General features: G+C 42.2%; 1 protein-coding gene and 1 long non-coding RNA gene across 3 annotated transcripts in view; one reads left to right on the top strand and one right to left on the bottom strand.

Annotated features, from left to right (window-relative positions):
• The window catches only part of LOC132448627 (uncharacterized), a 22,820-nt gene extending 18,779 nt beyond the window's left edge, over positions 1–4,041 (bottom strand). The window contains exon 1 of the long non-coding RNA XR_009523397.1: positions 3,151–4,041. This is a non-coding gene — a long non-coding RNA (uncharacterized LOC132448627). The remainder of the gene's footprint in view (positions 1–3,150) is intronic.
• Positions 4,042–5,232: 1,191 nt separating this feature from the next.
• Positions 5,233–18,030, top strand: znf148 (zinc finger protein 148). 2 transcript variants are annotated; one of them, XM_060039573.1, is made up of 7 exons: positions 5,233–5,385; positions 6,152–6,508; positions 8,174–8,299; positions 8,988–9,111; positions 10,336–10,419; positions 12,342–12,460; positions 12,915–18,030. In XM_060039573.1, exons 2-7 carry the CDS (start codon positions 6,176–6,178, stop codon positions 14,577–14,579), a joined length of 2,451 nt encoding a protein of 816 aa, XP_059895556.1. In that variant the 5' UTR covers positions 5,233–5,385; positions 6,152–6,175; the 3' UTR covers positions 14,580–18,030. The 2 variants fall into 2 exon arrangements, with proteins under 2 accessions (XP_059895556.1, XP_059895555.1); XM_060039572.1 differs by having other exon boundaries at positions 5,234–5,394.
• Positions 18,031–20,000: the final 1,970 nt, after the last annotated feature.

The raw sequence follows: 20,000 nt of genomic DNA, 5'->3' as shown, positions 1-20,000 counted from the left end.
TTACAGGAGCAGACATTTAAATCCAAAAACGTTATCGCGACACCGCATCCATCCCAATGAAAATATGTTGAAAAATACATTCATGTGAAGTATATATTGTTTTGAGTACGCTGGGTGATTTCATTTTTTGCTTGTGTCGGGCTGTCAAGTAAAAAATCAAAAGACTACAGCCTGCTCAACCAATCAGCGATTAGACCCCACACGAACCTCTGCAGTGAAGCGCGACGCATTGCTAACCTCTTGAAGGACTACACATCCCTGCATAGGCGCATGTCCAAAACAGAAAAAAAAAAAAGGGTTTTGTACGAACTCTGGGTAGCAAATCCATATAAATCTTTTGGCGTTTATCAACTGGTTACTGCTGCGTGACTTGTTTAGTATTGCTGTACTTTGGATTATACTATTGGTATTGTAGTTTTAGTGTTTATTCCTTTCATATGCTTTATTTTCCTTTGTTCCTGTCTACCTTGTTGCGACAGACACCACGCAGTGTCAGTCAAACTCCTGATTCCAGAAGTAGCGTATCGCTCATTTCTCCCTATAGTCACGCTTGCACAAAGATGTTTCCTCGGTTAAATCAAGACACACTCCTGAAGGAGGCAGTAACATGAGCCGCGCTCACACAAGAAGAGGGCACTGCCCTGATTTGAACAGACAGTCCCTGACAGAGTCGGAGCTGATGTCATACTGAGTGGGAGTATCCATGCATAGCTGCTAAACTTGAGTTGTGATCTCTTCTCGGCTTCTCCTTTTCCATCTTGTACTCTTTCTCTCACAGACTCTCTGTTCACACCCGGAAATGAGATCAGTCACAGGTGAAACAAACCGAACCCGAATACAGCCGTAAATGCTCCCAGATGCCATATAGTCAACGTATTTCGAAAAGGCCTTTTTTTTTAGGAAGAGCTTTGACATTGGATGGAAACGTTGATGAATATCCATCACTGACGACATTCCAGGAGTCGATGGTTAGTGGTGTCAATCAGGTGCTCAGTGGCACTCCAATGTTGTGGAGGAGATGCTTCATGCACCTCCCCCAGCTCACTCACAATCTAAAGTAGGTTTGATGTGGAGGGTTGTTGTAGGATGTATCATTCAATTCTCCTTCATTTTTTTTTCCATAGGACAGTTGACTCTGAACAGACATTACGATTAGAACGGCTGCTTCTTACGAACTCAACACTATAACGATTGTTGCTAGATGTTTCAGAAGAAGGCAGGACTATTGGATGAAACATAACGGATGGTATCGTAGTAAGGGTACCACATACTATAAGACTGCATCGCGTTCTCACGGCAGACTTCTCTTGGGGGGAAGTCGTGTTCATTAAATTTAAATTTGCCACGTCAACCATCAACATGTAAGCCTGTTGGCACAATGCTGCGATTACACCATTGACTTATTACACAACATCTCCTTGTGGGCCTTTCTCAATGAATGTAGCGTTCACAATAATATGAAGGTGCCAAGGTCATCGAAGGCGCCCTAGCAGGAGCCACACAGCCCGACACGAAAGTATCACTTAGGATGAAAATGCACGTTGAGTATAAGGAGACGTCAATGAGACAGGAAGTTACAGCCATCAGTCTGTCCACCAGACGCTATCTGGATACAACGCTCCGGCCTTGACTCGAGAGATTCTGTTGGCCCACATATTCCCCTAGAGAGTGCATCAAGAGGGTCTTGAAAATTGAATCAACTGTTCACCGGTTCCAGAGACAATATTCTGTCGTTTAGGTTTATATGCTTAGTGAAGGATGGAATGTTGAAGATATATGCAAATGTCTTATTCCTCATCACCTCTCGAGAAGATGACCAGAATGTTTGACGGACCGGCGATTAGTCTTTTTCAAAAGACAGTTTGGTCACCTATGCTCTAATTCAGTGTCTCTTTCTTTTTTTTTTACAAGACTATAGATTATATACAGTAAATGTTTTAGTGTTATTTAACTGAATATGTATATTTTTAAATGATCTAAAATACGGTATGATCCTTTTAGTAAATCTGATCAGAATCTGTGTTTGTTTCATTTCCTTTAAAAGGAAATGTCCTTGGTGTGCCCTTCAAAATCTCTTTGGCCATTTGGCCAATTTGTACATTCTCAGTGACTATCAGGCTCTGTTTTGGGTATAATCGATTGGCGTTGAATGATAAACCACATGCCTTATGGTTTACCTAACCTATCATGGCATGCTGTAACCAGGTAAGCATCCAGCAGAACACTGTTGGTTTTGTACAGAAGAATTGAATAGCCTTAGGGAAGAGATCTGTGGATTCAAAAGTTGAGGGGACAAAGGAAACGTCCATTGACTCAGACGGGGACAGATATGCCGTTAAGTGTCATGGGGGAGGGTTATTGATGGTTATGCTGCAAAGCATTTGCAATGTTCTATGATAGTCGGCTTGACGCAAACCAGACGCATAACAAGACGCACAGGAGCCAATGGAGGTAATCCTGTTTGTCTCATCTCATTTGGTGTTAACGCCAATGTCAAAGCATCATTAGAGGCAGCTGGACTGAAAATGAACTAATGTTAGCGTTTAAACATTGCGCATATTTCGCACACGCTCCGGTCGCACGTTTGCGTATCGAGGGTGACACTCGTGTCGACACACATTTGTCGACCTTAAGAATCTTAAATCCAATCTTGACCTTTTGAGAGGTAACGGACGCCGTTGTTTCCGCTGTGTCATGTTGCCAGTAGTGATCAGACTGCAATCACCGTCCGTGAACGAAACACACTCGCGCCTCTCCTGACGGGGTCCCCAACACGGCGCAATGACATTGGACCACCTTCGAGGATTCTCCATCGGCGCATCGCATCATGTTCATTCAAGCGACGTATGGTTCTCTGATCTCTGATCAACACGTTTTGAGCACTTTTTTTCTCTCCATGCAAATGAAAACCCAATTGGGTACCTGCCCCTGGGTTTGACGCGGGGCAACGCATAATGGTCCACACCGGAACCATTCCCCAAGTTGCGCGCGAAGATAAAATTGAAATTAAAATGAACTGAAGGAATATCATTCATTCATAGTAATACAGCGCACTCCAACACAACGTATGACATACAGATGATGCAAACAAAGGGGGAACGCGAGGGGAGGACGAGGAGGGGGGGGGGAGACAAGAATTGGCACACTTACGGTGACCCTGGATCTTGGCACAAGGGTCCTGGCGCTTCTGTTATTCCTTTGATAACGCGACGTTACAACCGCGATCAAATGCCGTGATCACAGTCCACGTCTCTGCAAATGTACCAAAGAATCACGTACAGGATGAGGAGGATGGCGAAGATAAAAAGCGCCACGAGGATAGCCTTGGTCACCGGAGAGATGAACGACTGCATCTCAGAGCGGGGAGCCGGCGGAGCGGCGTGAGGCTCCGCGTGTGGTTCGGTTATTCTTCCCTCGTTCTCCCCTTCGGTCCCGAACTGGCAACTGTTGAAAACGGAGCCCACCGCTTTGCCGCCCCCCGCCAGAAACACATCTACACGCCGACGCCAAAAGCTCGTGTCTGTCTTTGTGTGTGTGTGTGTGTGTGTGTGTGTGTGTGTGTGTGTGTGTGTGTGTGTGTGTGTGTGTGTGTGTGTGTGTGTGTGTGTGTGTGTGTGTGTGTGTGTGTGTGTGTGTGTGTGTGTGTGTGTCTGTGTGTGTGTTCAACGCGTTGGGGTTTTCCTAAGGGGGAAAAATATGATCTAATTCCAACGGGAGCGCAGTTCAAGTTGTCTGTCTCTTTCCCATAACCGGTCGCTCACACGAGACACTTTATGACTACAAATACAGCGAGATGACCGAAAGCTTTTGAGAAGGGTTGAACGGCTCCAGGAAAAATTTATGAATGGCAAAAGATTCCCGAAACAGACTGCTATAGAGAGGGAAAAGAATCCCGGGTGTCTAAGTTGCGCGCGCTGTTGCTGCTTCGCTTCGGCCGCGCGGTGCGGTTGGCGGCAAAGGGAACAGGTTGATTAGTATTCCTCACGAGGAAGAGCCCGGTCAAGTCGGTTCAGCACAGTCATGAGCCAAACGCACGTGTGTGAAGGTTACACCAAAGGCTAGGCGCGCGCGCGCGTGCGTATGAGTGTGCGTGTGCGTGTGCGTGTGCGTGTTTTCACACTCTTTATCATATTGGTTGTAGTTGATGCTTTACAGTGCACCGAGGCGCTGTGCCTCCTCAACATGTAACCTGTATTACTGTTGTTGTTATGGGTCAACACTGTCCAATTCCATCTCTGTCTTCTGGCGGGTCGTCGCCGTTGTCTTGATGGTCGGTTGGAGGCCAGTTTGTCATTCTTACTTGACTAATGTGGGGCAATGGGCCAAGTGCATCGTTGATGAAGAGCTGAGCGTAAAATAAGGCCGAGACAAATGCATCGAGAAACATGTGTCCACAAATGTGTTATATTAATATAAAATATGCTTAATTTGTTTACAAATACATATTAATCTGAATCTAAAACCTGCAAACGCCTAGATTTTGTTTGATAGAGGTTATCTATATGTCTTTTGCAACCCTTCTTTCCATTTACATCCAATTATTATATAGTAGGCTATGCCTAATGATATGATAATATGATAATAATGAAGATATCAATAATAATAATAATAATAGGTCTGCTATTGGACAATTATACCACAAGAAAATGGCTATTTATCCATTAATACAATTGCACTGATGATCAGTAACGATCATAGGTAACCTACAATTGTTGAGATACATGCTACCCATGATTAGTATAGGCCACTGCTTTTCAACCTGTGATGGTACGCGATGGTACTGCACTGCAGGTGGTACCTGAGATTTTAATCTTGAAATAAAAGATGTACACAAAAATACATAGACAATTGAAATTAACTATATAATACATATTGTTCTGTGAATACATTATTATGGCTTTTTATTATTAATTAAAATAGTGTCATGCCATCATATGTTCTTCCATTGTAATGTATTCCATTGTTTTTTTTTTGTTCATTTGTGTTAAATAAACACACTGGTATGCAGTTAAACCGTTTTTTTTAAGGGGGCACTGGCACCATTTGCTCAGCCATGCACAGCCAATACACTTCATGTGTATTTATTGTTTTTTTTTAATAAGGTTTGCATAAGGTGGTCCGCGTATGGTCTTCATGAAAACTTAGTGGTACACCTTAAAGGTCAAAGGTCGGGAACCACTGCCCCAGGCTCATAATGACTGAAGCAACAAGCGGAAGAGCGCACTACACTACTGCCCTCACTAGATGGCGCCAAATAGGCAGTCACTTTTCCGACGGTGGCTGACCAAATGTGATGTTGTCTTTCGTATCCCTCCCAACATCATCTCATATTAGAGTCCTATACAACAACCATGTCAACTAATCGGATTTAACGCGTGTTAAAAGGTACAACGGGTAAGCTATCTTGCTTCCATAAAACACAAATGTATCCGTCCTACACTGCATGGTTTTCTCTTGACAGTTAGTTAGCGACGGCCAGCTAACTAGCCAGCTACAGCATCGGGCCTATAGACGAGAATGGCTGAGGAAGCTCAAGGTGCTAGCGCCAAAGGTAGCTAGCCCTTCTAAGTTTCACGAAACGTGCAAAATAAAGTCTATTCGGTTGAACTTCGCGGTTGTTTCGACATGCGAGACTCTTTGTTGTTGCACGGGACGTGCCCTCGGTCCGTGGACCCTGTGTTCTTGTCTAAACGGTGTAGTATCGAGCAGATTACCTCTGTTCAGGCGAACCTTCGGTGGCTGCAACTTGCTAACACCTAAAACATCACCTCGAAGCAGGCCTTTGACGAGCTTGATCTTAGTATAGGGACAGAGCCACACTCGTTTGATGACTCTTGCAATGTGGTGACCTGATTTTGAGCCAGATGGACACCAGATGGACACTTCCCTTTACACAGATGTTGTCATGCAGATGCGATGGCCAGTACACCTTTTAAGGCATACGCAGGCTATACTATCATTACGCTAATACACATCTCAAGCGTTTGTTTGCATCTTATTGAAATATAGATTTTCATAAAGGTTAGACTATTTCTATGTGTCTATTGTGACAATTACATCGAAGGCACTATTGGTATAGGCCTATCAATCACACTATTTGCATATAAACAATCGCCACATTTTTCCTTCCCTCCAACTCTTCCGTCTACAGATCTGACAACCTGTCACCATAACGATGAACATAGATGACAAGCTAGAGGGCATGCTGCTGAAGTGCAGCGGAGGAGGTGGTGATGGAGGAGGGAGGATGGGCCTAGGAAGCGCAGGAGGTCTGGTGGTGATGACCATGGGACAACGGTCACTGGTCAACCACCCTCTGTTGGCGGAGGACGACGATGGGGATGAGGACGAGGACCTGACTGAGAGCTCGCTGGTCACCCACGACCTCGTGCCCCCTGAGCAACTTATGGTGCACGAGGAGGCGACAAAGAATGATGCAGGTGGAGGGTTGGAAGTACACTTCCCCCTGAAACTCTCCAATAAGATGCCCTGCTCACTCCATGTGCCTGTGAGTTCATAGTACCCTCAAACTATAAAATAGACCGGTAATCTTAAAAACACACTTTGTCATTTAAAAAGTGACGACTGAGCCTCTTGAGTCACACAATGAATTGATATGGGTACTTTAGTGATCACTGAGGAGAAATCAAATAATTGATGTATACATTTTCTAGCTTTCAGCTTAATATCCTTACTATAATATTTAAAACAAATCATAGCAAAGGACTACATAATTTTTACATTGTAAGACACAGGAAAGCATATGATAAATTATGATTTGGCTACATGTTTATTACCGCGAAGTAACCCTTCAATGAAACCACAAAAATGTTGAACTGGTCATGATGATTTGTCATAAATTTTTTCGGGCTATCTTTGTTTCAGACCTGTTTGCTTCTTATTTTCCGTATTTACAAAGAAAATCGTTTCCTCTATCTTGCGGTGCTTCTTATGGAGTTAGAATCATGCCAAAACCCCGCACACACGCAAAACGTGTTTTGCTCACGCACAACGATTCACACACACACACAAAACGTGTTTTACTCACGCACAATGATTCACACACACGCTCAGTGTGGTTTGCAAATACAAAACATCATTCACAAACTAATGTATTTTGCTTCAATCAAGTACAAACTAAAATCTTTCAAGTACAAAAAGAATCCTTCAAGTACACAAAACAATTATACAAGTACGGAACACTGAAAGCTGCGCGTGGATCGGAAGGCATTTGCGCGTGGATCAGTTACGCCTCGTGCCCACTGCACCGTCAGTCAACGGACGTGGGAAGGCGTGGCTGACGGATGGGGGAGTAGTCTTTGCAGAGGCATCCGTCAGCCAATCAAATCGCTTCGCCCGCTTCTTCCTGCTTGTTGCGAGGCAAGATGACCCGCTTTCCCGCTTTCCAGTATCGTCAGAGCCCGAGTCGCGTCACAGTGCTTAAATTTGCATACGCGATCTGATTGGATGACGGAACCGTCGCTGCCGAAAAAGTTGAACATTTTTCAACTTTCTGACGGTGGCGAACGCTCCAACTGAACGGACGGATCCACAATGCATTGCGCGTCCGTCCCCATTCAAAGTCAATGGGCAACGGTCAACTGACCGTGGCCGGCATCAAATAAAGATTTTGGGGAGAAAAAAAGATCGTCCTGGCGGCCTTAAACGGACTCAACAGCGCCACCTGCTGTTGTGTAGTGTGAATCACAGGACATTTGTTTGTCACGTGACTTTTGGCACTAATTTTCCGCCTTGCTGATCCACGCGCAAATGCCTTCCGATTCACGCGCAGCTTTCAGTGTTCCGTACTTGTAGAATTGTTTTGTGTACTTGAAGGATTTTTTTTGCACTTGAAAGATTTTAGTTTGTACTTTAAGCATAATACATTAGTTTGTGAATGATGTTTTGTATTTGCAAAGACTTTTTTTTGCAGGCTACTTGAAAGATTTTAGTTTGTACTATGTGTAAAACCTACTGTATTTGTTTCTGAAGCAAAATGCATTAGTTTGTGAATGATGTTTTGTATTTGCAAACCACACTGAGCGTGTGTGTGAATCATTGTGCGTGAGTAAAACACGTTTTGTGTGTGTGTGAATCGTTGTGCGTGAGAAAAACACGTTTTGCGTGTGTGCAGGGTTTTGGCATGATTCTAACTCCATAGCTTCTTCCCCAGTTGAGCATTAAACAGGAGATGAGGCTGTCAGAGCCACTGGACCAGAGGAAGAGGGAGAAGAAACAGGGGAAGGAGCTGACGGCGTGTGCTAAGAAGAAGAAGAGGAAGCAACACTCGCCAGCTAAGGTGCACTTGACAGGAAACACTGAAATGTAGACTTTTGATTTAGGTTTATTTATAAACTTGGGTTTCTTTTATCCACTTTCAGACAAAGCAAACAGCATTAGGTTGCCACGTGTAAGATTGAGCCCCTCCCAGTTAGAAGGAGACTTTAAGAATTTAAATAAATCAACAACAGTGTTCTGTCACCTCTTAACTGCCTGTGCAACTCTGTGACAGGAACTAGCGTAGCTCGGCTGGCTGGGTGGTGTGGGTAGGAGGGAGTGTCAATATTAAGATTCTCTCTTGTTAACAAAGAGGGATGTACGTTTTGGCCAGCATTTAGTATTTTTTGATTACATCAGTTTTAGGATGTGATTTCTTTAATGATACAATTATTGAAATCGCTATTGATAGCTAGATACTTTATTAATTCCCCAGATTGAATAGGGAGATTGACTACAGGTAGGCCCAGGTTATTTTAAGATTCAAGGTAGTTGAAATGTTACACATTGTTACTTTAGACATTACTTTGAGCTTGGATAACTCGGATAAGATTTGCACTCGCAATTCATCATGGTATTCTATAGACTAAATATATCATTGAAATTATCTGTAGATTTATCAATATAAAAATGAAGTAATATTTTGTGGCAGCCCTAGTGATATAAGTTAGGTGACTTGATTTGTGTTTGTTTTATTTGCTTACTTTTAGATTCTGACTATCAATGATGACGGATCACTGGGGCTCCAAAACCCAAAGAGTCACGTTTGTGTTCACTGCAATGCTGCATTTCGTACTAACTACCATCTACAGAGGCATGTTTTCATTCATACAGGTGAGAATCTCCAGGTAATTATAAGGGACCAAGCAGCGCTGCAGCTTGGTCCCTTATTGTTTCTGTACCGTTCATTTTTTTCACCAAATTCTGTAAAAGTCATACTGCAGTCTATACCGTAAGTCATCATTTTCAAGTATGGTTACCAATAACCCCCACTACCCATTAACCCAAATTTGTGGTACTGCACCCAAAGGTGACGCTATTGTAAAATATCATGAAATAGGGTTATTTCTCCTCACCAGATTGACCTGGACTCAAAATTATTTCTGCATATCAATCTCTAAAATCTCTACAAATTTCTCCCCAGTCTTCTGCCCTAAAAATCTGCCCCATTAACAGTGCACAATTTCAGATCTGTACTCTTTTAAGAAAGCCCTTAATTCTGTTGTGAAATGTGTGCTTGGAGTTTTCTTGATGTGTGCTTATCAATATACATTTTTCACCATGTGAATGAGGCTTCATGCAGTTCAGGAATGTCAGTGGCTCAATGGAATAATGCCTTGGACTGGTGATCCTTAGGTTGAGAGTTTGAATCCCGATTAGAGCATTATGAACAAGCTGAACATGAAGTTCGGCCATTGCTCTGCTCACCTGAAATCCAGGCGCAGTATGGCATTAAGGGGTACATATTCATCAACATCTTTACTTCATAATTACGTCATATTTATATATCTTCCATTAGTGTGTTCTTGTTCTATTTTATTAGCCAGTTTGAAAGCAGTTCAATATGAAATGCAACCAAAATACTACTCAATAATATACTAATAAACATGATGAACAAACTGATGCTACAAATTCAATTAGAATTCGTTAAAATTGATTTAAATATTTGTAATTCCTATGATTAGCCCCTCTGACTTATTGCCATGCCTCTTTTTATTAATTCAAAACTTTATCCAAATTACCTATCTGTCAAACATAGTGAAATTAGGGTTGTTTATAAAGATGCACAGACAAAGGTTATGTAATTGACATAAATCTAAGCCTTGTGCTTGCTTGCAGTTTATATCAATGTTATTATTGGATTGGAAGTTTTGCTGAAATTGAGTTTGCACATTTCTTGACTGACAAAGTAGAACCAGACTTTAGAACATAATGTCTGTCATTTCCACTCTCCTCCTATCTTCATCTGTTGCGGTGTGCTTCTCTGATCTGTTTGTAGTGATGCAATTTTTCAATCTGGAAATACTAAAATCCTCCATTATGTACCACTCTCTGCAGGTGAAAAGCCATTTCAGTGCAGCCAGTGTGATATGCGTTTTATTCAAAAATATCTGCTCCAGCGACATGAGAAAATTCATACCGGTAAGTGAATCACTTAATGCTCCCCTTTTTAACTTTTCACTGCACGTTTAGACTGCACCTCCCTCTCCCTCCCTCCCTTTTCAAAGACCGCAGTGGACTATATTGGCCTGCATTGTGTGAGGTGTCAGCACGTACTTCATTAGGCACAAGCAATTATTTTTTTCCCTTGCTATTTTTGCAAAGAGATTATTTAATCTCACTTTGTACAATGTAGACTGCTGCAGTGGTTGGATCGAGTAGCCAATTGTCAAGTGAGGAGGGTCCTTGATAGATTTATGTATTGTATTTAGTTATTCATTCTCACTGTGAAAGGTTATTTTAGAGTTAACACAATGTTTGAGTTTGATTATTTTCCTTTGACAATAAAATAATTACAACTCATAGATCTGAATGGGACTGTATCCATATGCCACATTTTCATTTTGCGAAATAGCAACAATAATCTTGTTTGCACCAAGGTCGAAGTTTGACAGCTTTAGCCTGCCAATACATCAGTTCAGCCAATCATAGTCGGGTATATTTGTCATTGGCACCATGGACAACTAAATGTCCTAGAACAGTGGTTCTCAAACTTTTTATACCGCGTACCACCTCAGAAAATATTTGTCACCCCAAGTACCACCTTTATGACAGATGTTATAAAATATAACAACGTACAGGAGCGTAGGCCTGCGGCCCTATTCAGCTACCCACATCTCATGCAGCAGGCACATTTATTCTTAAAAATAATATTATTTATTGTTAGCTGTTGCCGGGTGTGGTAGCACTAGAACAGAGACAAGGAAACACATACACACACAGCAAGTGAGAACATGATCTCATGGTAAATGTATTTCCATCGTACTAGTATTTTGACTGAATTGTTTTTAATCGATTTTTATTTTTTTTCTAATTCCTCTGCGTACCACTTGATAGCGCATCGCGTACCACCAGTACCACCATAGTTTGAGAACCACTGTCCTAGAACTGTCCTAGTCACATGTTTTCGGACATAGCGGAGGTAACAGCCTGTTTATGTTTCTCAGCACATAAAAACACATAATTATCAATATCTGTTATATGTATTGATCATTCATATCGATAGCAGTGTACAAGCCGTAGCACAGTTCTTGCACTGTGGTACGTGAATTTAGGTTGCTACCTGCTTTATTTTCTCCAAAAAGAGAGAGACTACTTTTAGGCATGGATTAGGGAAAAAAACTCAAATACTAACATCTCCAAAACATGGATGAAGTGAAGAACATGTTTTGTTGCTAAATGCTAAAGGCCTATAAATGCGCAGGACACCGCAGCCCTCGAGCAACACAGAACCCTGTCGCCGACATGCTGCGCAAAGCTAAGGTTCTGCATCCACATAGATGTTGCGGATCACCAATTGGTGAAATTGGTGACATCTTTATACGCACATTTGGTTCTAATAGACATTGAAATCCTGCAATTGCTGTACTTTTGAAAAGGGTGTTACATTGCAATAGTTTCCCCAATATAGCAGTGTCCAACAGTTATTGTTTGGAAAAAGGGGGTGACTTTTTCGTCAATCAAATGACGCAGATGTTGGCTCATTGCTTGTGTAGTTGGTTGATGAATCAACCATCTAGTGTACATTGGGTGTAATGACACCAGGTTGCGTGCAGCCCTAGACATTTCTAACATTGTTGCGTTGCTTGGGCACGAAAGACAAATGTTGAAACAAAATGTTGTATGTTGAGATCAGAGGCTACTAGTTTCTACAGTTAGTATCCCTTTAAGAACATCTAAAGGTCGAAGGGAAGGTTTTGTAGATATTTTTTAACATTTTTGCTTACTTTTGTTCTGGTGTGTAGGGGAGAAGCCCTTTCGTTGTGACGAGTGTGGAATGAGTCGAAGGGAAGGTTTTGTAGATATTTTTTAACATTTTTGCTTACTTTTGTTCTGGTGTGTAGGGGAGAAGCCCTTTCGTTGTGACGAGTGTGGAATGAGGTTCATCCAGAAGTACCACATGGAGAGACACAAGAGGACCCACAGTGGGGAAAAGCCCTACCAGTGTGACTACTGTCACCAGGTCAGTTGACCAGATGAACATACAGGTTCAAGTAAAAGTTCCATGTCTTGAAGTTAACTTCAATGTAATTGACTTATTAGACAAGTACAATATGATCCACTTACAACCGTACTCATTTAAAAAAGCAACATGCAAATGCAGACCAAACAAGGAACTTTGCCATTACGCTGAAGGCTACAGTTGGAGTGAATGACAAGTGTAATGGCCATAGTCGAGAGCATCAAGCCTTGTGACCGAGTAATTAATGCTTTCCATTGCACCTTGGTCCTTAACAGTTATCGGTCCCTTGGGTGTAAATAATGAGGCTTTGGCCCATCATCCTTGTTAGAAGGCTGCTTTGCCACCTCAGTGGTTTGCAGCAGACTTTCCCCTCACATTAATTACCTGGGGGTGCCATCCTGCCCGCTGGCCTTTAACACTGAAAAGGGAACACTGTGCATTGTGTCTTCCACAGTACTTCTCCAGAACAGACCGGGTGTTGAAGCACAGGCGAATGTGCCACCAGCGAGAGAGGAAGGCCCACAAGGTGGCGGCGGCAGGGAAAAACGGGCCTCCTCGCGACACGGACGGCCTGAGCCTCTCGTTCCCTGCCAAAGATCCCTCCATGCCCAAGAAGAAACGCCAGAAGTGCTCGGGTGACAAGCCGCCAGGATCGATCACGTCCGCGGCCTCCCAAGTGGACCTCCAGGCGCTCTCTGTCCTCCCTGCCACAGACGAGGAGGAGAAGGAAGAGGAGGAGGAGCAGAGACAGGGCAAAATCGAAAGTCTACCTCTTTACGCCGTCACCTCAAAGGTCAAACACGAGTACGTCATCGCCGACTACTCGATGGACCTCGCCGAAGAGCCGGCAAGCCACCGGAACCAGGAGAGCGAGGCGTCGCCTAAAGAGAGTCGGCCCCCCAGGCTGCTGCTGAAGAAAGTACCCAAAAGGAGCCTGAAGCAGTCCAGTGACCTGCCCCTGACCAGCAGCCTCTCCCCTCTGTCTCCCTTTGAGGAGAGCAGCAAGGTGACGCGGTACACCTTTGAGATCGTGGACAAGCAAGGCTTCCTGGACGTGGACGGCCATGGCGAGCTGGAACACGTGGAGGCAGCCAAGCCGGCGTCCAGCAGCACCACCAACTACGACGACGCCATGCAGTTCCTCAAGAAGAAGCGCTACCTGCAGGCGTCGACGGCGACCAACCACAGCCGGGACTACGCCGTCTCTTCCCAGCCCTCCGTCGTCACGCAGACGGTCGTGGCGTCCGTCGGCGACGAGAACGTCCCCGCCACCATCCTGGAACCCCAGCCCATCGGCGCCGCCGCGGACATGAAGGCCGCCCACGACAAGAGCGTGCTGCCGGACGAAGTCCTCCAGACTCTGCTGGACCACTACTCGAACAAGGCCAACGGGCAGTCGGATATATCGTTCAGCGTGGCGGACACGGAGGTCACCTCCAGCATATCCATCAACTCCTCGGAGGTCTCGGCGGACGGGCCGGCCGAGTCCCTGGGAGCATCGAGTGCGCCCCCTCAGCCGCCCGCCGAGAAGGTCAGCCTCCTGCACGAGTACTCCAAGTTCCTCCAGCAAGCCCTGGAGCGGACCAGCCAGAACGACAGCTACCTGAGCAGCCAGAGCCTCAACCTGGGGACGGAGAACCCAACGCTGGCGGGGCAGCCCCTGTTCTCGAACGAGAAGCAGTACCCTTCTCCCGGCAGGGGAATCAAGTCGGGCATGAGCTCCCCGCTGAGGTCCACTCTGGAGAAGCCTCACTTCAGCCTGCTGGTGGGGGACTCCCAGCACTCCTTTTCCTTTTCAGGCGATGAGACCACATCCCCTGCTGCAGTGTCGCCGTCCGAGGAAGACTTCTTGGAACAGGTTTCTCCCTCAAAGAAGTCGGATTCCCCGCAGGCGATGCTGCAGACTTTCCAAATCAGCACTTTTGACCAGAACTTTCGATCCCATTTCCAGTCGTCGCGGTCGGTGGGGGCGTCGTCACAGTTCACCATTGCCAACGGACAGGTCAGTTTGCGGGGACACGGCCCAGATTTTGCAGAGTTCCCTTTAGTGGCAGTTGCAGAGACCCGGTCTCAGCTAAACTCCTCTCCTGACGTTTTGTCCAGTGAAACCTTTGGCTGACCGAAAGAGGAAAGGAAAAAGAAAATACATTTTGTAATCATTTCATTGGCACTTCATGGCACTTTATATCCTATGCCCTCTGTCTGCCTCATTGCATAATAAGGCTTTTGCTCGAAGCTTTGTGTTAGAGAGAACATGGTTTTTCTGCCAAGTTTTTAGCTTTATGAAATAGAAATCAAGTGAAAAAAATTCCCCTTCATTCTAAAATCATGTCAATCATGCAACCAAAGTATAGTGGACGTATTAATCTTAGTCCTAAATTACTTAATTTGTATTTTTCTTGTTTCTTCATTTGACCTAATGATGGATTTTAAAAAAAAAATTTACATGTCACCTCATTAATCAACTAAAAATGGATTTAAATATTTTGCCACTTTGTGTCCAACACAAGATTCTATATAAAATAATAGAAAATAAAATGGGACATTAAAAGAAAACTAAATTGTGCCCTGCACATACATTTAAAAACCTTTAAAATATTCTAAGTGTAGTGATGAGTGTTATTGTGTAGAATTCATAATGAACCACACCCCATCCATCCACCAACACACATATGCACCCTTCTCTACTGAGGTAGGCCGGAAAAGATATTTGCATATCTTTGCAAATTTGACCACGAAACATTGAGAGAGGTGCTCTAGGGACGCATTGCACAAACTGTACCATCAGTCAGGCTTCCAAGACCAGTTAAACATGAAGAAAATAGGTTTTTAAATGGAGCGTTGTCTTAAATGTTTGTTAATTGCATTGTTTGTTCCCCAAACATACTCGCAACCCTAATATTTACAGAATAATCTGGGTTTTCTGGGGAAAATCACTAGAAATGGATTACGTTGATTATTTCTTAACGCTTACTTATTTTGCTATCTTAAGTGCTTCTCTAATTGAGGAAGACCAATACGCAAAATATAGGAGCAGTGATTTATTTACAATTGTGCAAGATTATTATCTTTTTATTATTGTTCCATGCCCTTATTAGAGAGACTATTTTGGCTTTTCTTCTCTGTTGTAAAAAACCGATGGAGTTTATGGAATCAATTCCATAACATGATTGACTCAATAAGCCTATGTATTATTATCCAGCTATTGCAATATTTATAAATTGATAATAATAATAATAATAATAGTTAAATTTGTGCAGACACCCAATGATGTTGAACATGGATTGCTGATTATTTATATTCTGTTTCCAGAATGATTAAAGTGGTATGCATTAAAGATTAACCAATTACAAATCCAACGTCAGGGGGAAACACCCTCTGTGATGATGCACAGGTTATAGCTGTTTGTGATTAGCTCATATTAGCTGCCTCTCATATGAAACAATTGGCAATGCCCCATGTTTAGTGTGCAGTGCACTCTCATGCTTTGATTTTCGTGTTGCTGAACTCTTTATTTTGTCTGTTTTCTCAAGCCTTCTATTCTGCAACTTTTTTTTATCATTCTTTTTACTTTTTATTATTCCCACAGTAATGAACCAGTGTTTGTGCTGGTGTGGAATATGTAATTCACCTGTACAACAGGAATTTCAGCTGCAGATATGGTTGCAGCAGTCATTTCCTTTCTCTTTTTAGGAGCGTATTTTGTTCTGGGGTATCGTTTCCTGTATTGAGGTAATGGTAACTTGTGTGTGAATGACGCAATTTGGTTTAATTTATTTTCCTTCTTATTTTTTTTTGCATCTGTGCCTTTTCTCTTATGCCCATTGTGTTGCTTTAATTGTATTTTTTATTTTTTACAGATTGCTACAGGCGGTTTTTCACTTGCACATTAACATACATACATATAAGCTAGTTTATTTACGTTTCACCTAAAAGGTGAAGCATACGTGGACTTTAAGTCAATATTTAAGATTTTCAGACCAGGCCGGACCTCTGCTAAAAGGCAACAAATAGCACAAATACAGATATTTACCAGTATAGCTGGTGTTAGAAACAAAACATTTTATTAAATATTCCCACCGTGTGTGTATATGAATATAAAATCATGTTTGAGCATGTAGTTTCAATAGTCTCTTGTCTTAAGGCAATCCGTTATTCTGATTAAACACATTTATTTGGACTTGAAGAAACTACAGTTTTATATGAATCTGTGACATTTCCTTACTGCAACAGAAATTACATTGGTGTGATATGCATCGGGAGGATTTTTGTTTATGTATAGTTTTTGTCTTTCTCAGAAATCACTGAAATTGTAAACTCAAACTGTTTCACATCTGATCTACGCTCCTGCTTACTTATATTTCTACGGACAATCAGGTACAGATTAATTGACTAATAAGTCAAACAGCTCATTAATCTTCTATGAACATTCCTTCTAGAATGGATATGCTATATACCAATACCCTGCTGTAAATAGTTTAGATTGTAGTATATGATCTGTTTAGTTTGGACTATTGCTGGTATTTGACAGTTAACAGTGTCAACACTTTGGCAAGAGGCTCTGTCAGTGCATTGCACCCATTGTCAACAATCCCCTTTCAGTTCAAAATAAGGTTGTTTTTATACTTGTGTATATCTTGTTTATTTTTTGTTGTAAACTGACAATATTGGCAGATGCTTGTTGCTCACTGAGAAATCGAACACAGACAAACTTACTGTTATTGGTGATTTATGTTCTAATAGTCATGTCGTTGGTTTTATAATTGATAACGTTTTATGATTGATCACGTTTTACGAGTTAGGTAATGAGTTATCTATAGTGTCTTTGTTGCTAAACATGCACCACCAATATTGTTTATTGTGCCCCTATTTTGTATGAATCCATATTTGTTTGGAAGGACAACTGTAGGCCTACTTTCTACCAACAATTAAGCACTTTTCAAAAGCACACTTGCAGATTAATGCTTTTGGAGATTGTACATGAGCTTCAACTGCTTTTCATTTTCACCTAATTAAATGGGTAACCACTTATGAGTTGTAACACGACTCACAATGTCTTATTTTTTTGATTAAGTAACAGAACCATACTACGGCCATAAGTGTCCTTGTGTAAGTTAAACTGGAGAAGAAAAAAAAAACATGTTAAAATGTCTGAAGATGAACTTTTGATAAAATACCTATTTTTGAAACATGTTGCATAAGGCACTGATGTTTATCATATGCACTTATACTGTTATCCCTTTCATTTCTGTTAGACCCACACAATCTTGAAGATTAAAGGTAACTAGGCGCTTGTTTCACCTTTTGTTTTCCAGGGGGTTTGGTCAGACTACAGCAAAGACAAATTTGCTGTAATATTGCTGTAGTTAATTTGCATGGTCTCTTGGAAGTTGTTTGGTGGTGTGAAATTTCATGAATATTAATGTATGGCTTTATATGTAGCTGACTTTCAGTAAGGTAGCATATAAGATTAGTTTTTTCTTTTGCAGTATCTTGTTTGCAAAGATCAGATGAAATTGCTTTGATTGTTGTGTCAAGTCCTTATCAATAAAATAATCTGTATTTGTTTACTGTGTGTGTGTGTGTGTGTGTGTGTGTGTGTGTGTGTGTGTGTGTGTGTGTGTGTGTGTGTGTTCTTGTTCCTCTATACCCGTGGGGACTTTGACCTGAATGCACACAGACCCACGGGGACTCATGTCCCCGTGGGGACCAAAAATTAGGTCCCCACGGGCAAAGCCCCACCAACGGCTCCTAAACAGTATTTAAACATGGCCCATGCAGTTTTCTAAAAAGTCCCCATGTGGACCAATCCTGACAAAAATCTGTGTGTGTGTATATTTCTGCGCCTCTAGTGGTAACACAGTGGTACTGCAGTCCCCATGAGGTTGGGTGTTCTGGAAGTGTGTATTTATTTTTTTCTGCTCTTTTTTCTGTGCGTGCCTAGTGGTAATATAGTGGTACTGCAGTCCCCATGAGGTTGGGTCTTCTGGAAGTGTGCATTGATTTTTTGTTTCAATGAATGTGAATGCTGAGAAATGACAATAAAGAAATGTAGAAGTAAAGAAATGTTTAGTTAAGTTAAACAAAATAAATAAATACCACTCCTCTGTCAGAGGGTGTCAGAGTATATAAGTGCTCCCATTTGAATTTCAAAAGTGGAAGGAAAACCGCTTTTCTTTAATATTTCATAAACGCTTTGACCCAGAAGGCTGGAATTTGAGTATGTGCATCGTGACCCGGTGTGTGACAAGTGCGCCGAGTCTCAAACCGACGTGACCTTCCTGAGTATCAAAGGTCAGCCATCATTTTAGGCTACTTTTTTATTGTAAAAAGTAGCCCAAATTTACATACCCTAACCCGACCCTAACCAATTCTGACTATGTTGCTCAACAGAGGGTCTTGTGCATGGATATTTTGGTTGCGTTGCGATACAAGCAACGTAGAGCTACTTACCTTTCCAATGGGTCTACAGAGTTAGGACTTAGCGTGATCAATCTATGTCCAAAATAAAGTTCAGACACCAAGTTTCAAGTCATTTGGTCTATTTTGGTGCAAATGGCAAGCACTTGAAGTTTCAAAAAGGCGATTACTTGAAGGCCCGCGATTACTTGAAGGGTCCGATCAACACCATGCTGACGACGTTCTGCTCATCACAGGCCATCAATCAAAATATCAAAAATCGGACTTCCACGACTTTTAGAGAATAATTTGCTTCACAACTGAAGTTTTGTCTTGAAATCGACCCGTTTAGAATAACCAATTGGAAGGCTATACCCAAGTAGGCTAAGGAAAGAAACACAAGTGTATTGGGGACAAACGGGGTCTCAGTCACAGTAATAACTGACATTACACATATCCTGACTTTTACAGTCCCCACCGTGAATCTGCTGTTACCCCACCTCTGCTGTTTTCTCTAAAATAAGACATTGGTAATTCTAAGAACGTGATTCTGTTTGTTTATTTTTCTATTTATATTCACCTTTTTAATTTAAGTTGAGTAATTTCATCTCTACAGAGTATGTAATCTTTCCACCCAGTCTCAGTAATAACTGCTATATCACACAGATCCTGACTTTTACGGTCCCCACCGTGACCATGCCCCTCCCCCACCCCTGTTGTTTCTCCCAGGAAATCCTGGCTTGTGAATGTGTTTGTCAAATGACTATTAACTATTGATTTAAGGAAAACAGACCCCTCTGCAATAGAAATGGTTTTGCCAGTGCCTGCAAATATACCAATATATTGGTATATTTGCTTAGTGTGATGTAATTTCCTACATTATCTGAAAAAGCTTAATTTTCCCTCAAATCTGTTATTATGTAGACCAATAATCAGTAAATTAATATTAGGATGAGTTTGCAATGTACAAACAAAAGCAAACAAAAATCAGTCATTGCAAACTATCAATAATGCTTTGAGTGGCCACTGTTTAGAAAAGAGCTGCATAAATGCAGTCCATTTACTTCTCTCTCTCTCTCTCACTCTCACTCTCACTCTCACTCTCACTCTCTCTCTCTTCCCAGACCTACATCGTAGCCAT

This window comes from Gadus macrocephalus, chromosome 20 (genome assembly GCF_031168955.1).
Source record: "Gadus macrocephalus chromosome 20, ASM3116895v1".
Classification (NCBI taxonomy): domain Eukaryota; kingdom Metazoa; phylum Chordata; class Actinopteri; order Gadiformes; family Gadidae; genus Gadus; species Gadus macrocephalus.
This window is presented reverse-complemented; position numbering and strand designations above follow the sequence as displayed.